We start from the raw sequence: 15,615 nt of genomic DNA, 5'->3' as shown, positions 1-15,615 counted from the left end.
CCAATCACGGCACAGAGCTCTTGCTCCACAGATCGACAAACACTTCAGTCAATCATTCTAAGCCACAAACGCCCCTGGGGGGGTGTGGGTGGAGTGGCTGTGAGAAATCCAAAAGCCACTTTTCAAAGGGAAAACTTTTCTTTTCACCAAGAATGTCTGTACCTTGTTTTCATTAATGTGTGTTAACCCCTAAGTAACTAAAGTTTGTTTTAAGTTTTAAATAAGATTTAGTTAAGCTAAATGTGGTTTAAAAGATCCCGACTCATAGAGTTGGCACACCTTTACCAGAGTAAAATATAGGACAGTTTTGTCTTTCTGATAGCTAATATCAGCATCAATTCATTAGTTAAAAGATTTTCTGAGATATCTAGGCATGGTAAAATGCCTCTACAGTCTCACTCTTGTGAGAATTGTAAATCTTACCAGCACCTCAATACCAACTGCCACTGTTTGTTAATTTGTTAATTCCATGTTTGAACTGGCTTTCTAATAACCCAGTCAGTGTAGAGCAGTGGCCTTGCCAAGAAAAAAGGGGTTAAACATGCTATTCCTGGCCTGATAAAAAATTTTCATTTGACAGATGTGATTCAACAAAATTATTTAGTGTAAAATGGTCATCTAAAAGAAATGTTAACAGTAAAAATTTATTTTGAACATTTCAGCTATGAGGTTTATCTTAGCCTTTTAAGTTACCTATCCAAATCAAAGTAAAAGATAAATTAAGTTGTGTACCCACCCTTGTTCATAGCTGCCCTAAGGGTGTGATAGCTTTGTGATAAGCAAAGATCCTAACAAAGTTTAACATTTTACTTAAAATTGTTTAAGTGACTCAAAACAGGCAAAACTGGCTTGGGTTAATAAAAGATAACACGATGGTTATGTTAATTATTTACATGCCAAAGGCTTTTGCTCTGATAAATGAGGTTTAATTTAAATAAGATATGTAAAAATTTTTTTCCAGATAAAACTTATCAAATAAATATGAGACAGCCTAATTTAGAGCTGTATAGATGTTTTAGCTAACCTTTTTACATTTTATTCAAAAAGTATGTCCCTGGTTTTCCCTGAGAAAGAACTTTAGATATTAAAACATAAGAGAGACTAGGTAAAAAGTTAAGAGAGTTTTATGTCTGATATAGACAGAAATGCTCCAGTTAAAACTTTTATTTTAAAACTTGGTAAGAGGAAAAGAGAGGAGAGGAGAGAAAAAAGAGAAAAGAGAAAAGTGAAAGGAGGTCAGAGAAATTAGTTAGAAATCTATCGGTGGTTGGGAGGGTTCAAAAGAGGGTGGTATTAGTAGGTGAGACCACAGTAGGCATATTTGAAGAGCAGTGAGGAGGTTATTGACTTAGAGCAGTGGGCTCTTCGGAGAGGGGAATGTGAAATTCGAAAGACCAGGGTGTATATGGCCTTGAAGACCATGCCAAGGACATTGGAATTTATTCAAAATATGGTGGGAAGCCTTTGGAAGGTTTTGATGGCCTAGGAATGTGATCAGACTGACAGTTTGACAGGAACCCTCTGGCCACTGTGTTGAGAAGAGTCTGGATGGGATCCAGAGTGGAAATAGGGAGCTGGGTCTGGAGCCTACTGCTGTGATAAGGCAACAGACGATGATGCTGTGGCCCAAAGCTGTGGGAGCAGAGGGATGAGGAATGCAGATCTCAGATCTATTTTGAAGGCAGAGCTCATAGGTTTCATTCACTTCAGCAGTGTTTGTTATGGTAAAAGTTTGGAAGTATCCTAGATGCTGAGTAGTAGGAATCTAACAATGGCTGTGAGTGACAGAACATGATGTAGACTCACCATGGGTTTCAGAAGCTCTTCATACATTAGTAGAGAATAATTTAACATATATGATTATTTAAAACTATGTATATACAGAGATCAACCACAGAGTCACTCTGCCATTTCTTTTTAAATCTGCTTTTCAGATAGAGACAGAGAAAGCAGAGAGGTAGATAGTGAAAGAAACCACAGCACTGAAACATCCTTCAGTGCAGTGGGGGATGGTCTGGAGCCAGGGTTGCACACATGGCAAAGTGGCCCACTATCCAGGTGAGTCATTTTACCACCCGACATTTATGTTTTTGTCTTTAATATTTGTTTATATATTATTATTATTTAATATTTTTATTTATTTTATTTTTGAGAGAGATGCAGAGAAAGAGACAGAGAGAAACACCAGAGCACTGCTCAGCTTGGGCTTATGGTGGTGCGGAGGGTTGAACCTGGGACTTAGGAACTTCAGGCACGAGAGTCTGTTTGCATAACCATTATGCTATCTCCCCCGCCCAAGATTTGTTTATTTTTATGAAAGAGCTAGAGGGGTCAGAGAGCTTCACAGCTCTGGCATAGGCCATGCAGGGGGATCAAACCTGTGATACCAGGGATTAAACCCAGGACCTCGTGTTTGCAAGTCTAGAATTCTATCACTGTGCCACCTGTGGGATCTTCAAAAGTTTTTCTTTTTTAAAGAATAGTTTTTTAGAATGGAAGAAACTTAAATGCTCATTGATAAATGATTGGATAAAGAAGTTCTAGGATATACTTCATGGAGTAAAAGAAAAGATGATACTATGACCTTTGGGACAAAATGGATGGAACTGGAGGTGATTATTCTTATCAAAATAAGTAAAGAGGTGAAAGACAACTACCATATGGTTTCACTCATGTCTCCCTCATGTGGAATCCAGGGAACTGAAACACATAAACTTGAAAATAAACAAACAAACCAGCCCTCCAAATAAAACAGTCTCAGAATTTGTGAAAGTTCAGGTGTTATCATTTGGAGAGTGGAGGCACAGAACTTTGGTGACTTTATAGTACTGTAAACCACTACCAATCACAAATAAAAAATGGCATATTGCAAAAAACAAAACAAAACAGTATTTTTGGATCTGGGAGATTGTTCTATGCTTTACTAAGTTTGAGGACCTGAGTTTGAGTACCAGTACCACATAGTAGCACTATGTGGGGGCCAAGTTCTGGCACACCTGGTCAAGTGCCCACATTACTGTGTGCAAGAACCCAGATTCAAGCTCCTGGCCCCCACCTGCAAGGGGGAAAGTTTCATGAGTGGTGAAGCAGGGCTGCAGTTGTCTCTCTTGTTTCTTTCTCTGTCTATCTCCTCCTCTCCTCTCAATTTCTGTCTCTAGCTAATAATAAACAAATAAAATGCTTAGAAAAGAAGAAGTTTTGTGAGCAATGGAGTGGTGTTGAGGTGTCTTTCCTTTTCTCTCTGCGACTGTCTCCCTTTCTCTATCTGAAATAAAATGAAAAAATAAGCACAGGTATTGTGCAATTGCATATATGTGAGCCTCTAGAAGTGCAACCCCTCACTCCTATATTTTCATATATTTATCTATGTGTGTGATTTTTTTGAGATGAGGTTCTCCAAGGAATGAAACCAGGATCTCATGTATATATAATACTACTCCTGTGTGTGTGTGTGTGTGTGTTTGTGTGTGTATAGTCAGAGAGCAAAGAAAAATACCACAGTACTACTGCATAATTTGAAGCCCCCCCCCCCCCCCCATGCTGTCCATGGTACTCTGGAACTTGTGTGGGGATTGGGTCTCAAATCTAAGATGTTAAGTGTGGTAAGGCAGTCATTCTACTGGGGAAGCTTTCTCCTGGTTTCCTGGTTTATTCTGAGACATTATTTATGAACAAGAGATATAAGATCAGAAAGATTCAATCATACTTGCTGTGAGAACCAAATGAACAAGAACTGAGGCTGTAGTCTAGAGACATGGGATAGGGTAACACTGGCTACATATGGGAGACAAAAAGTCAGTTACATTTCATACTTCTTTTCTTTCAGTTGAAAAGAAACAGTCAGTGCTGGTCTTCCAAGCCTCCAGGTTCAATTTTCCTCACAACTTTTCACACCCATGTGCCTCCTGTGCTTTTCAGAAAATGAAACAAACACAACTATGTTGTTTTTTTTCTCCATACCTTTTTATTGAACTCTGCAGACTTCATGAAGGGACCATTTGCTTAGAAATTCTTAAACATCTGGACATATTTTATAAGACAGGACAGCATCTGGAGGTCACAATTTCATCTTATCACATGCATAAAAAGACGCTTGGGTTCTGATTGTTTGGTTTCCACTGTGTTTATGTATGCAACACCTGCACGGTGTCATTTTAGACTTTACAGGAAGGACTAGAGACATCAACTGACCACAGATGAACAGGACCCATGAACGTGTGCCCCCAAGAAAGGAGCAGCTAAGGACATTGGTCATTATGGCTAATGTGATTGGCTTGGCCCCCGTTATGAGTGGGGTGGTCAGAATGGCTTTACTAGAAGAAAAGCCCCTACCTACCTCACACCACAGATTCCTGAGGGAGATGGAAGGTCTTAACTAATGGATTCAGGGCACATGTCCAGGAAGGGCATTGGAGCTCAGATAAAAGGAAGACCTTTGCCTCTAAAATCTGGAGAACAGACTGACCCTCTTCTCCAGCTGGACTCCCATGGCTCAGTGCATGCCATCCAGTTTCCAGATGCAAGCTCCCATGTTAACTATCCCCAGCGAATCCCAGATCAAGGGAAGCCTCCATGCTGAACTCATTTAGATCACTGGAAAAATCACATTATGGTATCCTCATGGGCTATAAGTGAGCTAAACTAGAATGTAGGGCAGAAAATGCAGGTAGTAAGGGGACTGAGGCTTCCCTGGGATCCTCCCGCTCCTGGAAGTGTAGCTTTGAAAGGGCTGCAACCCCTAGGGCGACAAGTACTAGAGTTGGATGTAATTTTCATCCCACTCAGTTAAAGAACAGATAGTGTTGGTGGGGCTGCTCATGGAATTCAGTGGGAGACCACTCTTTTCCCCCTTCCTTCCCAGTTAGCCATATCTCAAGATTGATACGAACTAAATGAACTCCCTTATATACTAACACATTCGTGCATCCATCCACTCATTCAGAAGTGAGAAAGTGCTAACAGTTACTAAAAAGTACACAGGCTCAGTGACTACTATGTGCCAAGGGCATAAACTGGAGGATAACCCCAAGTTCCTGATACAGAAAATGGTGTCCTCAGTCCCTTGCCTTGAACTAAAGGCAGAAATGAATTGGAGAGCAAGGGAGCTCCTCTGCCCAGTCCAGCAACTGCTGACTTTCCCTTCCTGATCTACTATGCACATCAAGTTTAGATGTTAAATTCTCAAGATGAGAAAAAGCCTCAAACTCCTAGTGAAAACCAGGGGGGAAAGAGCAATGTCATGAGAAAGTCTCTCCTGGGCATCTTCCCTCCTTCTTGAGTAGCTTAGGGAGGCAGGAATTGTGGGCAACCGTGCACAACCTTCAAAAGCATCCTAAAGGGACAGAACTGGGAGTTCTTTCATTTTCTAGAAATATCATGTCATTGCAGTCACTGTTGTGAACTACTGTAGGACAGAGTCTCAGGTCGGGCTCTTAGAAACTGGTGTTTTTTTTTCATTTTGGTTTTGGAGGAGGGTAGCAGCTCAGTCTATTTGAACCAACCTGTGTTCAATTTCACCTTATAATAAAACAGCCTGTAATTGTCGAGATTTGAGGCTTACCCTAAGAATGAAGTTCTACGTTTTCTAAATTCACCATTCATGATTATGGAGGACTCATGAAACTTCTTGTCAAATGCTCTCCTTGCAGAATCCATTATCCAGATGCACTGAGAATGGCAAAAGAAGTGGCAGACTGAGTGGGCATTCTGGTTGGGGTCTGTCAGAATCTCATTTTGTTATATAATTGGATTACTACTCTTGCTCCTTCTGGATGAAGATCATTGTGTAGGGATTTCCAACTGTCTTGGGTAGATTTTCCTGTTTTATTGACCAGAAAAAAAAGCCCTTTGGGGATGGAGCAGCTTGTCTGTTGGACAGCTGGCTCATGGGTAAAAGATAATTGTGTTCCTTATTCATAAAGCATTAGGCCTATGAGGACACAGAGTTTGGGCAGAAGGGCTACAGCACCATGGAATGACCAGCCAGAGATGGGCTTGCTCCTTGTTATCCTGGGGGAAGGTTGCATGAGCACCATTCCATCCAGTGTGGTTTCTTTTTTTAATTTATTTTATTTATTTATTCCCTTTTGTTGCCCTAGTTTTTTATTGTTGTAGTTATTATTATTGTTGTTGTTGTTGTTGGATAGGACAGAGAGAAATGGAGAGAGGGAGGGGAAGACAGAGAGGAGGAGAGAAAGATAGACACCTGCAGACCTGCTTCACTGCCTGTGAAGTGACTCCCCTGCAGGTGGGGAGCCGGGGTTCGAACCGGGATCCTTATGCCGGTCCTTGTGCTTTGCGCCACCTGCGCTTAGCCCGCTGCACTACAGCCCGACTCCCCCAGTGTGGTTTCTTTTAGGACACTGGGGATGGGTTAGATAAGTGACTAACAGGGTAATTAAAATTGCCCAAGACAGAAAGTGGAGAGAAGCAGGTGATCTATTTGGGCTATCAGAAAAGTCATGAGGCATTTTTACCATGGAAAATATCTTTCTGCCACTTCCTTGCCTGGCCTGAGAACCCCAAATCCTAGAATTTGCCTGTGCCCAGATGTTTAAAACACACACACACACACACACACACACACACACACACACACACACACACACACACACACACGGAGAGGGAAAGATAGAGAGAGAGAGAGAGAGAATGAGTTTCCTTGATTGTTCAGTCCAGTTCCCATGCAATGTTAGGCTTCCTCCACAACATCCATTTTGGATGTCACCTAGCCTTTCTTTAAATAGCAGGTGTCAGGTTGCTCAAGACCCAACATGGCATTGAATTTCATGCTTAGGCAGCTTCACCTATTGTCAAGTACTTCTTTAACTCAAGCTAAAAATGACAGACCTGCCTTTCTCAGGCAAGAGAAACTTTCACTCTCACTGCTGCATCACACAAGTAGGTGCCTTTTCATCAGGTGAGCTGCCTGCTCCACTCCATCCTGGACAACCTTTAGATCTCTTTAAGATCTTGCAGGGTAGGATGAAGAGTTGGTTGGTGAAGAAGAGGGATCATTCAATGGACAGAGTCTCTTCTAAATGCATTTCTTCAAGTTGACATTCTGGTGAGTTCAGGAGGTATTTCAGGTAAAGATAGTATTGGTGAGAGTGTATGGAAACCGAAATAATTTCTTTCTAAGTGAAAATAGCCACAGGCAATGGTGTTAATTTATATGAACATCAAACCTAGAAAACTACTGGGGGAAAATATTTTGTTGTTATTCTTGTACAAGTGTTTTATTTGGGTCTGACTGAAGTCAGATGACCAGGAATTTGGTGGATGGTAATTCTCTGATTAGATTCTTAGTTGAGAATAGTAATTTCATTCTTGGGCTGGTTTCTTCTTGGGGTTGACAATGAGGATAACTCAGTGTCACCTGGGAGTCTTGATTAGATGTAGATCTCTGGTCCAGGTAGAGACCAGAACCCTGAAACTAACAGTGAGACATGATGAGGGGAAGGAGGAGAGTGTATAAAAGTCCCAGTTGGAATGCAAGTTGGAGATTCCCTGTCCTTCTCAATTTTCCTGTATGGGTTGATGGATGGAGAATCACTCATTGCTGAAGATCCTGCTTTGTGAGATGGACTTTGCCCAAATAAGGCTGGCAAGTGCCTGGTGGAATTTATTGGGACAACCCAGAAGCTCCCTGGGGCCTGGATAGGTGGAAGGTGGAAAAATACTGCTGCTCTTGCCACAAATCTCTGGCTCTATGAAGCTATGCAACTGGAAAGGAAAGGGGAGATGAGATGGCAGATTCTGAGGACAAGCTTCTCAAGGTTTGGCTGCAAGTGTGTGTCTGCCACAGTTTTTTTTTTTTTTTTGGCTTTTGGAAATGAATGAGCTGACATGAAGATATGATCAAAACATTATTGAGATCTGAGGTCTGGCACATTCTACCAGGTTCTCAAGAATCTAAAAACATTCTGGCCTTCAGATGTCACAGGAGAACAGGGTGCTGAGAATGACAATAAGCCAGTCAAGAGGTACTTAGGAGTGTTCAGGCTCTCAGAAAGGCCAGCAGAACCATACACTGAAAATTTTGGTTCCAAGATCTCTGGTAGTGAGACTAATCTTCAGAGTCAGTTCTCTCAGATCCCCAGGGGGATTGGGGAATGAACTAAACTAGTCCACATCCCATTCTGATTTCAAGGACCAACTGCTTCCCCAATCCAACACCTGCACCTGTGCCATGAATTCTTAAGCACAACAAACGGAATTAACACAGACGGAATGAGGAAAATGATAGCGCCAACAGACTCTAGAACTAGTGAAATGCCTGCAGGAGCAAGTAAGACCACAACATTTTTCTCTACTACTCCCACCCACCCCCAAAAAAATCAGAATCAAGGGGAAGAAAAACCAGCATAAGGAGCAATGGGAGAAAATGAAAACAGACCAGAAAATATCAGCTGTGATAATGACCAACCTATGATCTTATTATGTTTTAAAAATAGACTGAATGGCCCTATTATAAATTTTCTAAAATACATATATGTATTATGTACACACACACACATACATATATATTTATATTTATCTGAACAGAAAAATAGACCACTCTGAGATGTGTGGGCATCCTATGACATGGTTGTGCATCAGATACTTCTAGATTTAGAACAATGGCAACAGAAACTATAGAGGTAACTCTTATTTCTGGATGTAGCCAGGCCTAGTTTAGGTCACCCTGGCTGAATGAAAGCATTTGGATGCTGTTATATATGCGGTGAGAGGTGAGGAAACTTCCAGTTGGGGCTGGAGGCTCTCCACAGTCCAGCCAGGGCACTCAAGGGAGCCCCCTTCTTCTTCTTGCCAAATTGGAAGCCACAGAACACATGTCCTTTCTCAAAGGATCCCCATCCTAGAGGTATTTCATCAATTCTCATCTGATTCCAAGTTTTTAAACTGGAGGATGAAGCTCAGGGTTATGTTACTTGAGACGAGTTGGCAGAGAAGTAAGGAGAGAGATCAACCTGGCTTTAGTGATACTTGCCTGTGGCGAATTTAAAATTTCCCCATGCCCATGGATCAGACACTCCAGCCATGACTTGGAGCAAGACAGAAATATACAATAATTACAAAACATAGACAATACATTACAGATTTACAGAAGAGAATACTGTTTTTTTTTTCTTCTTAGAAATGTGAAATCTTATTAGGAGAAAGGGCAGGGATGAGGCTACAGTTACTAAGACACATTGGAGGAGAAGTAGGTAATCAGTTTGAAAAAGTTTGTATCACCATCAATTCTCAGGGACAACTGGGTGGGTTGGAAGGAAATGGCCTCCTCAGGATTCTGTTATTTCCCCAGTTTCTTCTTCCTTCTTGATTCCCCAATGCTGCTAGGCAAAGGGGCCACACGGGAACCAAGGCTCTCTCCTATTTTTCTTTCCCCATTAAGTGTGCTTAAAATTCCTAAAGAAGGCACTGAGAAATCTACTGCACCAAAGTCCTGTTGTTTTTCTTTACCCAAAGATGAAAAGGTAGATAAACTGTCTTCTCTAGAGCTTGCTCACCTCTGTCCACTGGTTGTGGCTTCTTGCCTTCTGATTGGGACACATGGCTACCTGGTCCCTAGCCCTTGCTGTTAATGGTGTAAGTTATAACTCAAGTTTGGCTGGCTTGGTGAGTTTCACTGATATGCTAAAGGGTCCAGGCGTCTGTCCATCTCCAACTTCTGGTTTCCTTCCTTCTAGTTGATTTGGGGTTTTCTTCATTCACTGGTTCAGGAATAGGTGGGAAATGGACCATCAAGTTAAAGCAGCACTTGCCTCAAAAATCATTGCTTTTCACCTTTCTGTCAAGACCCGTCTCTCAGCGGAGACTCAGGTAGATTTCCCAGTGCATGTACACAGGTTCAGGAAGAGTGTTTACATAGTAAAATATGGGCATGTTCCTTTTTGGCAGGTGGGGGCCAGGGAAAACCTACAATACTCTATTTTTAATTGGGCACAGGGTAAAAACTTACATTCCTATAATACATACACAAGTAAAGAAAACAAAACAAAACAAAAACAAATCACAATACTTTCTAAGCATAGTATATGCTGAGTTTCAGTTATTCTGTTTCTATAAGAACTCTATAGGACTCTGGCTATTAAGCCTGAAAAAGTAGGTTCTTAATGATACTTCTGAATTCATCCTTCAAAAGTGACTCAATAAAATGCTACTTTAAGGTCAGACAAAATACAAGAGGAAGGAAGGGCTAGGTCCTGCATGACCACACAAGGCAGAAAGGGCCTTTGGTTACAAGGAGAGTTGCACCAATTGGTTATTGTTGAAAGAAAAAAAAAAAGGAAAAAAAAACATTTCCAATCTGTACATTTCTCATCTGCTTCAACTAACAAATGAAATGCCTCAGTTTGAAGAAGGGGTGTTAAGTTCCTTCTCACTATATATGGCTATATTTAAACATGTCACTTTCCTGATATGTAAAATAGACTATATTATAATAATTATTAATTTTTACAGATAGCATCAGCTCTAAAAATATCTGAATCGGAAATCACAACTATTTACTTTTATCAAAAAGCATTTGTTTTGTTTTCCCTGAATTTTCACATTTGTGCTGATGGTGGACGTAAATGGTGATGAAAACAAAGAAGAGACACATGTAATGGTCTGGGGAGGACTGTTCCACGATCATTCGACCACAAACCCTGACCCCAATTGTGTGCTCAACAAAACACCTCGAAAATGCAGCTGCTCCTTCATTCTGGTGTGCCACTAGCACAGAAAGATCTCTCCCTCTCCCTGTCCATCAAGTCCTTTTGTTTTTGCTGCGGAGGTACTCTGAAGATAACTTGGATGAGTCAAGATATTTCAGCACTCATTTTCTTTGTTACTGAAGCAAAGAATAGGTCTGTATCTTCTTGGAGGGATCTTACAATCCTTGGTGATGCTGAGAAGCAGTATGAACCTGGTGTCTTTGTAGAGAACGAATACTTTTAAGGTCAGTGAAATGACTCCGTGCCATCCTATCTGTGACAGGTAGCCCCACCTTATGCCATTGTACAGAGGACTGGCAGAATGGCCCTGTGACATATGTATACTGATAAGTGGGTGGTACCATTGTACTAAAAATCAGACTAACAGCATGTTGAATGAAGGACAGGTGAAACACATCATATTTTGAACACATGTGCCTGTCACTGTATTAAGGATTGACAGATTTACATTATGGTAGTGGGATTAAGACTACAACATTGTTCCATTGTACTAAAGACAAGCAGATCAATAACAAGTCATCTTTACCGATGGTCCAACAGCTTGACATGGTGCTAACTAGTGGCTCAACCCAATGCCACTGAAGTAAGAAATGGACAACAATACTGTGCTGTTGAACAAAAATCAGATAGGGCAATGATAGGTCATCAATATAAGACAGGAAGACCAATTCCAAGAAATACACCAGAACCACTCATGATGCATACATATACTTATTGCTTTTGCCTGTACTGGCTGCATTGATGACTTCAGAAAGGAGTGCTTTTAGTACAGACAGTGACACTGAAGACACACCACAGCTGGTTGACAAGAAAAAGAACAGAGTAAAACACCCAAATGCCCAACTGTCTGCTGAATTCTTCTGAGGTGTACATGATTTCTGTACATGTGACTTTATGAAAGGCCCTACTCAAGGGCCAAGTACACTTTCTGATTAAGGGGATGAAGGAGAGCTTCAGAGGGGCAGAAAGGAGCCCATAGACTTTGACATGGCAGACAGTGATACCAGTACAATATTGCCCACTGTGGCCAGACACAGGCATGTACCACAAACCCACTGTAGTCCCAGTACGTAGCCCATGGGAAATAGTGCTTATTTTAAAGTGCAAGATGTTGACACTGTCCCTGGTAGAACCTATGTTTTGAAAAACATAAAGTGCTTTTTATTCAACTTTTTTTTTAAAACTTGAATACTACAGAAACAAAACCAAAAAAAAAAAAAGGAAGAAGAAAAAAAGAATATCTATTATAGTAGATACTTTCCCTTCAGCATCAGGAAGTATTCAAAAGTCTGAACTGGGCATTTCAACTGGGGATTTTTTTTCCCCTTTTGTTTTTGCAGATAAAAAAAAATCAGATTTTATTCTGTTCTTCAGGAACATACAGTCTCTTTGAATAAGCTATACTTTTGCATATTTGACACTTGCATATATTTTGAGTCTACACTAGTGATGTACAGAAAGCCTTTTCCTTCTACAACCCTAAAGCAATGCTCAGAGTTCATACTGTTGGCTGAGTGCCCACTTTCTGAACCTTTCCCAGATTGCCAGGGGGCAAACACAATTGAGTATAAGTGGTGCAACTCACCCTGATGATATCTCAAAATAAAATTTCAGGTACTATGGAATACTAAAGTCAATGAAGACATTTGAATAATAAGGGTTTTGCGCTGGGATTGTGGCTTATGGCGCAAATTTCCTCATGACACACGTAGCCTTTCCTCATGACACATGTAGTATGACACATGTCGCATGACACATTTCGTCATGTGTCCTTCTAATCTGGATCCATCCAGGAGTTGATGGACTGTAGTTTTAGAGGTGATCAGACAACAAATGATACCAAATTTGTCAACCCACCCTTTCAATTCCAGCCACTTGTTCCAGTGTCCTTCTCCAGCTGAAGCTAGGTGGGATGGAGATGTTGCCCCCAGAGGCTGTGATAGAGAGCCATGAGAAAAGAATGGGAAGGAAGTGGCCTTGATTACTTCTAGAATGTGGTAGGAGTGGTAGCTGTGAGTTCTGCTCATGTCATCTCCCAAAGAGGGCAGTAGAGTTGTTACAAGGAGGTGCCATATTTGATGGCTTGGCCAACTCCATTCTGGTGGACCTGTCATGGCTCTCAAGTTCTTAGGGAGCCTTCTCTGCAGACTCTCTTCTTTCTGGGGGACTTTGCAGAGCCTTTCTCTTTCAGAGTTCATGCAGAAAAGCTCTGTGGCAGGTAAGCTAAACAGCATTTCTCTTTGGGCCTTGCCACAAATCTCTCCATTATGCAAGGTAGTTCAAATGTTCTGATCCTGTGTGCTTCCATGAGCTCCTCCCCCAGGTAATACTCGGACATCAGGGGAGATATGATTCTCGAGTTTGCATTTTTCTTGACCACTGGGGCCTTTTCCAGTCAATGCTTCTGTAGAGTAAATACAGTTCTGCCTTAAGTATTTAGGGGAGGTGGGCAAGGGGGAGCTTTCAAAGTGGTTTTTCTCTGATCTTGTCCCAACACTGAACTTGGGACTGCTACTTCCATGGAGGCTCTTAGGAGGACTAGAGTCCACACTGTAGAGCACCTGTCCCTCATCATCTGTGTCTGCATCAATGTACTGATGGATACCTGCTTCGAAGTTGAATGCTATTGCTGTATGTTTCTCAGGTGACCGGGGGGGTGTTCTAGCACTTGCTGTGGTGTAGATGGAAGATTCTGGACTTAGCATAGGCCTGTCCAAGAGTGTGGCACACTCTAGTCCAGCAACAGCAGCTGCAGAACTCCCCCGGTTCCTAAGAGGGTCATGGTACATCCCCAGACCTGGGACTAGTGGGCCGGGATCCCTCTCCATGAAGTTGACTTTAAATGATCGAAGCTTCAAGGGATTGTTGGTTTTCATGGAACTCTTGGGGCTCTCAATGAAGAAAGCAGAACGATGGCTGGCATCTGGGTTGGGGTTGGCCTCTACAAACCTACCACCACTGGCACCCAGAGCTCCCCGCCAACCTACCTCTGGGGCCATGCTGCTCCCAGCCTTGCTGGGTAGTGATGCTAAAGGGCTATGGGAAAATCTAGTAGCTTCAGGGAAGTCTGTGGCACAGCTAATGAAGCTATCAATGCTTGACATGCTTCGCATGTCAATGACCCCTTCTGTACGAGTTGGCAGAGGGGCTATAGGGCTGGGGATACTCTCCATTTCAAGTTCTTCCTTTGGTTTACTCTGTGTTGTAGACTCCTTGGTATTGAGGATAGGTTGAGATTGAGTCTTGGCCATCTTATTATACATGTCTTCCAACTGCTGGACATTCAGATGCTGAGGACTAGAAGATGATCTGGCCTTCTCAGGGGATCCCTGCTCCTTGGTTTCAAAGGACTTACTTGAGCTGGTTTCAGACAATGTCCTCTTTGTCCATTTCCATTTATTGGGGGACAAGTGGTTATCTTGAATTTTGTCTTTCTTACTTATATTTTCTCCATTTTTCTCAACCACAATGTCCATCATTTCAATGCTCCGGGCAAATGCATCTTTCATATTCATGGACACGATGCTACCATTCCTCTTGGCTCTTTCTAGAGCCTCCCTCCTCTTGATTGCTTTCTCTTGCCTCTTCTGCTCCTTATAGAACTCAGAGAAATTATTGACAATGATGGGAATGGGAAGAGCAATAACCAGAACACCCGCAATGCAGCAGAGTCCTCCCACAATCTTCCCTAAGAGAGTCTTGGGGTAGATATCTCCATACCCAACAGTTGTCATAGTGATGGTGGCCCACCAGAAAGAGGCTGGAATGCTTTTAAATTTGGTATCATCCTCATCCTTTTCAGCAAAGAAGACAAGGCTGGAGAAGATCATAATGCCCATGGCAAGGAAAAGAATGAGCAAACCTAACTCATTGTAGCTCCTCCTCAGGGTGAAGCCCAAGGACTGGAGGCCAGTGGAGTGGCGTGCAAGCTTAAGGATTCGAAGAATACGCATGATGCGGAAGATCTGGACTACTCGGCGAACATTCTGGAACTGCAGCACACTCTTATTGGATTCGGTGAGGAAAATGGTGACATAATATGGTAGAATGGCCAACAAGTCAATGGCATTGAGTGGGCCCTTGAAGAACTTCCACTTCTTGGGTGAGGAGAGGAATCGCAGCAGGTACTCCATGGTGAACCAGGCAATGCACACAGCTTCCACATGGGCCAGTTGGGGGTTGTCTGTGGTCTGGCCAAACTCGTCAAAACTCTGCAGTTCAGGCAGTGTGTTGAGTGATAGGGCAATAGTGGAGAGGACGATGAACATGATGGAAATCACGGCAAGGATCTGTGAGGAAAAGAGAGTGGAATTTAGTCGTTAGTCACCAACAGGATGATCAGCTAAATATCCTGGGTCTCAGGTCATACCTCCATACTTAAAAGAATGTTCACATTTCACTGTCACTTTATAACTAGATGGTGGAGCTAAAATGATTACTTATTCAGATCCATTGATCTCATTACACAGTTGAGTAAACTGAGGTCCAAAGAACTGAAGTGATTTTAAACAATTATCTAGTATAGAGGTCAGCAAACTTTCTACAAAAGGATTGGATAATACATATTCTAGACTTTGAAATCTGACTCTTTGTTGCAACTATGAAACTTTGCACTTGTGACATGAAAACAGTCTGAGAATGTATATGTATGTACAGAGCTGTGTTTCAATGAAATTTTGATTACAAAAGTAGACAGTGAACTGAGATTGTGAGCCATAGTTTACAGACACATGATCTTGACTAGCCCTATTACAGGGCTGGGGGTAAGCTGTGCTAGGGGTACTGCTTTCATGGCTATGATACAAATGATACTAACAATGGTTATCTTTTGTTGAGTTTTCCTTCTATGCTAGATATTATGGTTTGTGTGTTCTGTGCTATATACCTT

General features: G+C 41.9%; 1 protein-coding gene across 2 annotated transcripts in view; it reads right to left on the bottom strand.

Moving 5' to 3' along the window:
* Positions 1-8,518: 8,518 nt before the first annotated feature.
* The window catches only part of KCNB1 (potassium voltage-gated channel subfamily B member 1), a 131,380-nt gene continuing 124,283 nt past the window's right edge, over positions 8,519-15,615 (bottom strand). For both annotated transcript variants that reach the window (XM_060185610.1, XM_060185617.1), the window contains one exon: positions 8,519-15,016. In XM_060185610.1, coding sequence (XP_060041593.1) covers positions 13,007-15,016 — 2,010 coding nt within the window. In that variant the 3' untranslated portion in view covers positions 8,519-13,006. The remainder of the gene's footprint in view (positions 15,017-15,615) is intronic.

This window comes from Erinaceus europaeus, chromosome 1 (assembly GCF_950295315.1).
Source record: "Erinaceus europaeus chromosome 1, mEriEur2.1, whole genome shotgun sequence".
NCBI lineage: Eukaryota > Metazoa > Chordata > Mammalia > Eulipotyphla > Erinaceidae > Erinaceus > Erinaceus europaeus.
Note: the sequence above shows the minus strand (reverse complement) of the source record. Positions and strands in the feature narration are given on the sequence as shown.